Raw genomic sequence first — 10,869 nt, 5'->3', positions numbered from 1 at the left:
TTTGTTGTACATTGCATTGGTATTTTGTATGACAGTGTTAAAGTTGAAGCTACAAAAAACGAGGTCATGAAATTACTGTATGCTTTATATAACCAACAAAAGGGATGGCAACGATCAAACAATGGACCGAGTGGAAGCGGAAATGGGGGTGATGAATCTAATGATGGAGTCACTTTGTTGGAGGACTTGAATGATGATGATGATTGGGATGATTGCAATTTTGATTTTGGGTACAAGAAATTGAAAACTACCAAAATGGATTTTTCTGGAAAAGATGAGGTACAACGATATCTAATGGAATCCACTGAAGATGCTAGTGATGAAAATTTTGACATTTTGAATTGGTGGAAGATCAATAAATCAAGATTTGAAATTTTATCTGAGGTTGCAAGGGATGTTCTTGCCATTCCTGTATCTACAGTTGCTTCTGAGTCAGCATTTAGTACTGGAGGGCGCATTCTTGATCCATTTAGGAGTTCTTTAACTCCTAAAACAGTTGATGCCTTGATTTGTACACAAAATTGGCTAAGGGAAGAATCTAGACTTTTGAAAGTTTCTCAAGATAGAGTTTGCATTGAAGAGACGGAGTTCTATGAGAGCATTGAGACAGGTAAAAATACACACACACACACACACTATTAAATCTTATTAGTTGAACAAATTTGAATCTATTTATGATTGTTAACAAGTTAATTGTGCTTTTTCAATTTTTTTCTTGCAAAGTTTCTTAATAGTGAGTATGACAAGTCAAGCAATTGATGGATAGTTGAAGTTTTAGTATGAGTATCTACTCATTCTACTCTTTGGTATTTGTAAATTAATGTTGTTGGACAACTTGTTATTTACATGTTATTAAATTTGACTATATTAATTTGTAAAACTATGATTGAATGTGTCATTAGTTGTATTTATATGGTATTTTTATAAATATTAAAAAATTTAATTATAGTACGGAACCAAATCGAATCGAACCGAACGGTTCCATAATTATATTTGGATTCGACGGTTCCATTTACTAGATACCCGAAAATTTCAGTTCGGTTCGGTTCTCTTTAGAACCGAACCGAACCGACCCGTGCCCACCCCTAATTGTATCTTACAATATTAAGAAATTGTCTATCTTTTTGTGTATGAATTGATGGAATTATAGATGTAATATGTGTATGAATTTTTGTAGGAGAGGCGTCTTAAATGTATTCTGCTTTTAGTTATTTGTAGGAGTTGAAAATTACATTCAAATTAGTTTACAAAATAGTTCTGATCGAATAAGGAAAGTTACCTTTTGTGTTCGCATATTTTTGTCTCTGCACAATAGTCAGTATGTTGATCATAATTTTCTCTCCCAATATTCGATTGAGATGATTCAAAATGAGTTGAAAAGCGAACTCAAATGGCTACAACTTTACTAGAAATAGAATTTTTTTCAATTCGAACATTTATTACGCCAAAAATAGGTCTCAATATTTGACTAAAAATTTGGAACATAACTTGGGGGTGATTGAAAATTGATTTGTGATAATATTTTGATCATATTCTATTCATTTTTTTACTTTTAATTGCATTCAATTGTCTCTTAGCAATCTTTAAAGTATCATCTTGTAGTCCGAATCAACTATTAGATATTTGCAATTTGACTCTCACACTTTGGACTTCGTCATTTTCACCTTTTTTTCGTTTCTTTCTTTCAATTTCATTTTCAGTCATCGAGTTTTGTATAATAAAATGAAATATACAATAAATTAGGCTATAATTACTTAAATATTATTTAAATGTCTATATTTTTACGTTTAAATAAGTGTTTAAAATACACTTATCAATGATGATTAGTTTGTATAATTAATTCATACTTGAAATATGAACATCGTCAAAATTACGACTTGGATATTTAATTTGGTTGAACGCTCTATTGGCGTACAATTGACAAAACATGAAACAACAAAGGAAATTTATACTATCTAATTTTGCAACTAAATTTCAATTGGAAACAAATATTCGGGCACTAAAACAGAAAAATACAAGTGTTTAAGAATTTTATTTTACAATGACTAATCTTTGGAATCAGCTGGCTCTGACAAAGAAGGTGAATTTTCAAGCTTACAAACCATATATTAAGCGCAGAAAGCCTCAATTATCTGATTCATTTTTTATGGCTCTACGATGATTTCGAAGAACTCCATGGGTCACTCCTACGCCGTAATTTAGTTACTTCCATTGATTTTGTTGTTAGTGAACTTTCCGAAGAGTAAATACAGGAAAAATTCTACATCTACTAGTACAATTTTGGTTGTCCCTCTTTGACTCCTCGAACACAATTAGACCAAATATAAAAGACATGTTTAGTACTTATTCTTATAATCAATTTTTTGACCGTTACAGAGAAAAATGAATCCCATTTGTGAGTAAAAGAAAGTCAAAAATGACAATTGACCATGTTAATTCACAGTCAACAAATTGATTTTTTCGCTTAAAAAATCTGAACAAAAATGTTACCAAAAGTAAAATATAAAATGAAAATTGTTGAACTTTTTTAACTTACAATTTATACCTAAATTTCTAAATAGAAAGTCCAAAACAGTTTCTTAGCAATTAATGATTCCACGTTTCATGAATTGTATAACGTCTGTATCAGGCAAATACGTATCTTTCCAGTACATTTGAGTCCCTGAAAAACAAAAGGATTACAATTCGACACCCAAACCTCGACATTTTTTTCAGTGATCTCTATTGGTATCAGAATATTTCCACTTAGTACCGTTTAATGTCATAAAAATTTTCGACAAAGTAAAATATAATAGGAAAAACTGAGGTTAAGGGGGAAGAAAATGAGATGGGACAATTCTATATTTGCTAAGTNAGAAATCATAAAGTGAAATTTCCCATTTCAAGGACGTAGTTAAGCATTTCAAATCTCGAGGATTCAATTTTTTGTTTAATAGCGCATAGCAAGTCTAGTTGCTTCATAGAATTCACCTTTTAACTTGGCAGTTATATTTCGATCATATAAAATCCCTCTAGTATTTTCCATCTCATCTAACCTACTCTACTCTACTCATTCCATTACATCCTCTTCAAATCTTTATAGGGTAATTGTGATTTAATAGCTATAGTAATCAATCGAACCTTATCAATATTAACATAATAAAGTCAATGGTTTTATGCAAATTTCCAAACAAAAGATTTCTCTAGACGACAGTAAGTAAAATCAGAAAAACATGGATGCAGAAAATGATGAAGAGCAAATAAGGTAAGAGATAGGAAAGTTCATTTCATCTTTGGGAAAAGAAGTATGTAATATATGTTAACAGAAAACATAAAGTTACAACAAAACTCTTTCAATTTGAAGCTAACCAACTGTTTATTAGAAACACAATATAAAAGGAAGAGTAATAAATACCATGTCTTTTGCTTCAGTTTCAAGAAATTCTGTCTTCACTCGGCTAGGCAGAGGCCTACTGTATGATCATAAAAAGCATACACGCAATCTGATATTAGAATTTATATTTTTAAAAACAAAAAGATAGAAGATAAAAGAGACTGAATGAACTAATGGCACCGTTGATCATCAATATCCATGTCTGATACAGGATCCCATCTTTCATCTTCGCCAACTTGATCTTCATCCGCCTGCACGAGAAGCATGTAAGTAAAACAGTTTTGCCTGCATTTTTTCATCAAGTCATATTCGATAATCAATCTGATAGCTAGAACAGACTAGATTTCAAGGTGCATTAGTCATGCATCTAATTTGGACCAAGAATGCAGTGGTAACAAGTAGGAAATTATCTTTCTTAATCTTTCACTATTTCAGTGATGCACCGTCCATGGATGCAGGTATAAAAATCTGTAGCTGCAGCTAGCAACCCACCCATCCCAATAAGATTCAGAGAAACATTAAGTGAGAGAACCCATGAGTAGCATAATATGTAGCCAAATATTTATTAATGCTTAAGTAGCAGAATTATGGCATTAAAGCCAGTAGTAGAAGAAGAAACTAGATTGTAGAAAATTATAGAATACCTTTCAATGCAGCAAATATTTACAAATGTGAACCGAGACAATAGGCAATGCAGTTCATAATTTCTCTTAACAAAGATGCATATTAAGTGCTTGTTTGGTACGGATTAAAAGTTAATTAAAATCAATTTTTTGACCATTACTATTCCAGCCGTCATTTTTTAATTTTTCTCTCACAGGTAGGGCCCACTTTATTTCTAATAGTCAAAAAATCAATTATCGAAATCCCTACCAAACAAACCATAAATCTTATTGAGATTAAGATTCCAAATCTTCTTCAGGAGAGAAGCAGGCACCTCTTGTACAATAAGCTGCAAAGAATGCACTTCACATGCAAGCAAAACTAGTAATTACTGTCAAGAAATAACCTTGCCTCTTTTGCTGTCTATCACTGCAGCAGTAAATGAAAACTTGGAGAGAAGTTTGAATGGTATAGGTCCCTTAACATTTCTAAAATCAACCCATCATATCAGCCAACTGGCTGATACTAATATATCTGACAAATTTGACTCTCAAAACTCAAGCCCAAGACTTACCATCAATGTTAATTACACTTCTTCATGCCAAAGCAAGAAGCCTCAGAATCTCTGGCCACGTTTCATGTTATTCTCCCCTTTCCGCGTTGCTCAACAGTTAACATGTCATTATTCATTATTGGATATGGACACACCATAATTATTGCTTTGGGTACAAACACTCATTTATTTTACTTCTATGCTTCAAAGGAGGACTAGTAATTTGCACTGGTCCTAGTATCATTAATACAGACCTCTGACTCAATGATCCTTACTTTTCAAAGGATATTTTAAGACTTCTGTTAATTCCTATGTTATGTTAGCAGTGGCACATTCGCTATTCAGTTAAGAAATAAAATCTAACAAGAGGAAGGAAAACTAATAACAAGAAAAAGTTAATGGATAAGATATAAAGAATAAAAATCATTAAACCAGTTGAATAAATTCAATATCTGGAAACAAAAAATATAACAAATCCAACATTTTATAGTGGTACAAAAGATATTATTTTTTGCTTGGGAGAAAAGATAAATGAAAGGGAGATCAAAAGCAGGTCAGGATTGTTGAAATGTGTAATTTAAACAGAAGTACACATACCCTCAGTTATCCAAGGAAAAAATAAAGATACAAAAAGAGGGACAGTGAGATCTTAGATGATAAAATTTAAGTATATTTTCTGATGAGAGCAAACCTCTTGAATATCTGTATCCGGTGGTCGTTCCTGGAACTGCACACTCGGTGCATGTTGAAGCTTTGAAAGATAATCAAGGAGCTTGGCTCTGATGTCTTCCAACAAATGCCAAGAATTCTTATTCTCCATGTTACTAGCAGCAACATGAAGAGTATAATCTGGACCAAAGTACTCGTAATATTCATGTTGTGGCATCTTATCATCAAGTTCAATTCCAAGTGCCACGCCCGTCTGTTAAATAAATAAACTGTTTAGCAAAAGTAAAAGAGAATGGAATCCCACAACAGAAAATAAATTGATAAAATCACACAGATGAAACTACGTTCTTGTTCACAGAAAACAAGGAGAGGATTAAATAATAATGGAAGGTGGTTCATTTTATTTTTTTTCCTATTGGTTTCTAGCGCGGATGGGAATTCCATTTTTTTTCCTGGATAAACAATAATTTGTTTCATTATTAGAATATGAATTTACTTTTATCAGAGACCCACTCAACTGTGTTGTTCAATAGTGAAATCCTGCCCTTGTACAAAGATCCCAATCCCAAGAAAGTAAATAGGAATACCGGCTTGGTCCATCTCCTCAGAGATTTCGGCCGTCATACTGGTATTATTCAGGGTAAGGCATCCTCCAAAAAAATAAGTGTGGAAAGAAAATCAGGAACACAAGGCCTTCCACCCAAGAATGGCTAAGGAGAAAGAAAAATCCTTGAACTCCTTAATCTATAGAAACCCAGGAAGACACTACAAAATTTCCCAATATCCCATAGCTCACTACCGCTTGCTCTCTCCTTCAAAAGTTCTGTAACAACTTTTTGATTAAAATCCAAATCAGCTAAACGAATCCTTTGTTATGAGTTCAAGAAACAGTCACATATGACCATTTTGTGCTAACAGAAATTCTAAATCGGGTTCTCCTCCTTCACTACTTTCTTTTAACAACAGCGAACAAAGGAGTCAGTTTTGTAGAAGTTGGAAACATTCATTCAGATGAATTTTTCCATTTTTTTAACTGGAAACTACTAAGTGTCACCATTTCTTGCTGACACCTACAGTCTTTTGGTGAACCCATAATGTACTGTAGAAAGTTCTCCAGACATCTGTGGAATGTTTTACGAGCTCTAGTAAAACAGTTTGGAAGCAAGCATGCTCACACAACAATATAACTTCAAAAGGCATATTATCATTGTATAAACATACTGCGATGATATCAAAATTTCTAACTAAGGTAAAGGAAAGATAAGCATAATTATTTGATGCCCTAGTCTAGTTGCATTGTAGTTGTTGTCATTATTTCTAATCTAGTCATTATAATCATGACTTTCGTCTACTCATATCAGAAGTTCGAAGATGTCCACAAAAGCACAAGTGAGATGACTATATTTTCTATCCTCTAGAATATCATACATACAAGTGTCAGAACTTGGAAGAAAAAAATATTTTATTAAATTAATATAACAGGCTAATTAAGCTTTACACCAATAAAAAATAATTAAATAAATTAAAAAGAACAATTTAAGAGTAATTAAATGGTCCAGTCATTGTGGTGCATAATTTCAAGTCTCTTAAGGGAATTTCTTTCCAAGTGACAAGGTGAGTGGAATATATCATAAATCGTCACGTGCCAATTGTCGACAACCTCAACATTAAGAGAAGAACATAAAAATCGTATGTCTCTGAGTCCAGGTCTCTTAGAAACTATCCAAGTGAGAATGCATCATAATCTGGGAACTTAAGACTATGTTGGAGTTAGATTTTGGTTCAAATTAAACTTTAGTCTGCATGCAGGGGCAGATCCAGCACCTGGCGAGCCGACAAGGCCGACCGTGCTTGATTCCGTCGAGAAAAATGTTAATGGAAGTTACTGTCTGAATGGAATGTAGCTCATATGGTAGAGGAGTTCCTTTTTGCATGTGAGAGGTATGAAGTTCAATTCCATGTGCTCCCATTTTTTGTTTAAATTTTTAATACAATAAATAATAACTAAATAATTATATATTATTAGTTTTCATTTTCAAAATAATTTCTTTAAAAAATTTATTGACTCAAATTATCATTTCATAATATATATACTTTTATTGTTATGTTTTTCAATATATTTTATGAAATTCAAATTTAGACAATTTAAGTGTTGCTTTTTATTATTTTAGAAGTTCGAAAAACATTTTCTTTTGAGATTTAAAATTATTCTTTTTATAAAAATCATTATTTTCAAAATTTTGTATAACCTTAACCTAAGCTCAGAGCTTATCTTTACCATTTAGTCATGCTTTATATATAAACTTCATATTATTTCGCTTAAGTTCGTAAAATAATTTGAAACTTGATCGTACATATATTATTGGAAAATGTATTTTTGTCTCATTGTTTTGGGCTGTGTTGGATTATATTTTAGACGTACATGACTTTTACGTTTTTAATGTATTTATTATTTGATTTAAAATTTTTTAAAATTATTTACTTAAATATTAATAAACAATCTTACTATTGCGCCGTCAAGAGTCAGCGGCGGTCCCAGCTGACTCAATATCCTAGATTCGCCACTTTATATGCATGGGTATGACTTAACTGAGTAGGCATGGGCCTACAGAAAACAAGCCATTCACATATGGACAAGTTATGATTGTGGCACGTTAATGATTAAACACACCATAGTTGTATTGCTTTATCAGCGTAAGAGTGAATGCATTAAATATATTTGTTATTCAACGCATCTTTGGAGTGATATATCCGAGTTTTATAAACTTGGACATCAAATGATATCCGAGTAATAATATGCCTTAGTCCCAAAAACGTTCAGATATGTATGAAGCATCTCACACTTGCACAACCATTTTTAGTGTCGTGAAGTTGAAGTACATGCACGACATCTATTTAATAACTAAAATCAACAGACATAGAACTTTTAAGTATATTAGAAGAGTTTAGTAGTTGCACATCGTAATCATCAAGAATATGCCTCTTACCTCATAACACCAGCAACGAGCAACATTACGAATTGTGTAGCCACCTCCACCAAGCAAGAGTAGTGGCACATTAAAAGATCTCATAAATTTGACACACTCTGCATGACCTTTAATTGACAAATTAAAGCAGCCCAATCGGTCTCCAGATAGAGAGTCTGCCCCACATTGTAAAACTACAGCACCAGGCTTAAAAATTTCCATCACTTTGCCCATTATTGGCTTAAACAAAGACTGATAGCTTTCATCATCAATTCCATCATCTAGTGGAACATTAAGGGAATAATATTTCCCCTTTCCATATCCAATATCTCGTACATCCCCTGTACCAGGAAAGTAATCTCCAAATTTATGAAAAGATACAGTCATCACCCTGTCTGTAGTATAAAATGCTTCCTCAACACCGTCCCCATGATGAATATCAATGTCCACGTATAAAACACGCTGCCCCAAAAAGGAAAAAAATAAATAAATAAAATAAAATCAATACAAAGATTGTAAAGTGTTGGTAATGATAGGATTTATATGCTGATAAGCTGAGAAAATAATGAAAATAACTCTTTACATGTATTAAGCAGCAACAAATGAGGATATGTAGAGCAATAACACTAGGACTTACATGGAAAACCCAGAATAGGAAAAACCATATGCTTCTGTGAGAATAATAGGAAGCTTGTTATCGTAATTCAAAACAAATTCCAAGTTTCCAGACTAGAAATGTACCGTGAAACATGAGAAAATTTAGACTCCTACCTTCAATAAATTTATATACAATTTGGACACTTTCGCAATAGACAGTCAATAAAAAACTACTACTGTTTACAGGTCCAAGAACATGCAGAAGTCTGGAATTATCAGTTAAATTGTTCCTGATCAAGTTTATGAAAAGAACACTATTTCTTGTTAAGGTATAATACTAAAAATGCATCAAGCATTTTGAACAAGTTTAGACTCAAACTTGAGATCCGATCACCTCCAGACCTATTTTTATCTTGTGCAGGAATTTCAGTTCTAATGGAAACTTATTTGTTCAGACTCATCCAATCTCAGAAGTGATTGCAGTTTGTCCAACTGCTTTTTTCCTCCGAACTGTGTCCTTTGAAACATATATATGACTTTTCTTTGGATACAACCCCTAATTTTGTACATGTTAACTTGTAATTAATTATGTCAGTAAAAATTTATGTTGAAAAATAAGAGATTATTTCCCCTACAAACTTCATTAAAGTGATTTCAGGAATTCGAACCCTGAATTCAGGGTAGTAAGACAATTCTGTATTGCTATAAAGCAGAACTTGAAGTCAACGCAAATTTACATCTAAGCAAGAAACTGAAAAACAGGCTCATAATCGATGATCATGCTTCTCATATATGTTCTCCATCGAATTTAACAATATTTGTGGGAGCCAAAAGATATCAACAAGGGATAAACAGAGACAACCAACCTCATGCACTTTGAGGAGCTCCAAAATTGCCAGCACTATATCATTCACATAGCAAAAACCAGAAGCCTCACATTTTTTAGCATGATGTAATCCACCAGCCCAATTGATTGCTATATCACAGTGTCCATGATTTAACTTCACTGCCCCACCAACAGACCCGCCGGCATAGGTTTGACAGAAAGGGTAAAGACCGTCAAACACTGGGCAGTCTTCCCCAACGTTAAATCTCTTCAGCTGCCTTAGCTGATCCTGCTGCGTTTCTGGGGTGATGCTCTTCAAGAAAGAAACATAATCATCAGCATGAAACCTGCAAAGATCTTTCTCTCTGGCAGGATTGGGCTTTAGAACATGCATATGTTGCAGTAATCCATAGTGGGCAAGAAGAGCATGTGTCATGCGAATTCTGTGTGGCTTCATTGGGTGACCTTGGCCATAGTAGTAATTGCCAACCTCTGGATCATAAAAATAACTCACTTTACGCTTCACTCCATCAGGTCCTGATGGTAAAGAATTACCTCCAGTTTCCATGGCCTAATTACCAAAATATACCGAAGCTAAAGCTACAGCAGAATTTGAAACTATCAGATGAGGAAGCTGATTCAGTTACAGTACTAGGGCAACTCAAAGCATTAGCAAAAGCGTAGCTGAATAAATTGAGAAAAGTAGTAACTTCAATATTGCAAAACCCCAAAAAAAGAATCAGATCGAATTGAGCATCCAGGCAATGAAGAGCAGAAATAATTTAATATAAAAACGAAAAAATTATTACGAGTTTTTATGGGGCAAGCCAGAAAAGGAAATCCTATTCTAAGCCTTTTGTTTTTCCGTATTGTAAGTCTATAACAGAACCTACAAAAACTTCAGACTAAATTTTCATGAACAGATAATTGTTCACCATAAAAGTAAAAGGGCTCCAGGCCGTATACTTGCAAGACCATTGCAAAAATCCCGAAATTCAAATTAATTAACATAATTTCGCCTAAAATTAAATCAAATGATACGTTTACCACTGACTTGACTATTCAGATGCTAAAAACGAATGATGTTGTAGGTATGGAAAGTACCTATCAATTGAAGTCAAGAAAACATGGTACCGCGAGTCTGGAATCGTCTTCTCTATGCTAGAATGGAGTCTAATACTGATTTTTATAGTTATACGAGGTTAATTGTCACTTTGGTCCCTCAAATTTGTAGGATTTGAAATTTTGACTCCTAAATTAAAATGGTATTTTAGAGGAATTG

The 10,869-nt window shown here is 33.2% G+C and overlaps 1 protein-coding gene across 2 annotated transcripts in view; it reads right to left on the bottom strand.

Annotated features, from left to right (window-relative positions):
• The window catches only part of LOC111393258 (histone deacetylase 19-like), a 28,179-nt gene extending 17,392 nt beyond the window's left edge, over window positions 1–10,787 (bottom strand). Inside the window, exons 1-6 of one of the 2 annotated variants that reach the window (XM_023018705.1) lie at window positions 10,692–10,787; window positions 9,628–10,187; window positions 8,186–8,626; window positions 5,221–5,451; window positions 3,554–3,624; window positions 3,394–3,452 (exon numbers count right to left, since the gene is read on the bottom strand). In XM_023018705.1, the coding sequence (XP_022874473.1) occupies window positions 3,394–3,452; window positions 3,554–3,624; window positions 5,221–5,451; window positions 8,186–8,626; window positions 9,628–10,155 (1,330 nt within the window). In that variant the 5' untranslated portion in view covers window positions 10,156–10,187; window positions 10,692–10,787. Of the gene's footprint in view, window positions 1–3,393; window positions 3,453–3,553; window positions 3,625–5,220; window positions 5,452–8,185; window positions 8,627–9,627; window positions 10,206–10,691 lie in introns of those variants that run through there. The other variant, XM_023018706.1, reaches the window with a different exon arrangement.
• Between the last annotated feature and the right edge of the window lie 82 nt (window positions 10,788–10,869).

This window comes from Olea europaea, chromosome 4, assembly GCF_002742605.1.
Source record: "Olea europaea var. sylvestris chromosome 4, O_europaea_v1, whole genome shotgun sequence".
Lineage (NCBI taxonomy): Eukaryota > Viridiplantae > Streptophyta > Magnoliopsida > Lamiales > Oleaceae > Olea > Olea europaea.
Note: the sequence above shows the minus strand (reverse complement) of the source record. Positions and strands in the feature narration are given on the sequence as shown.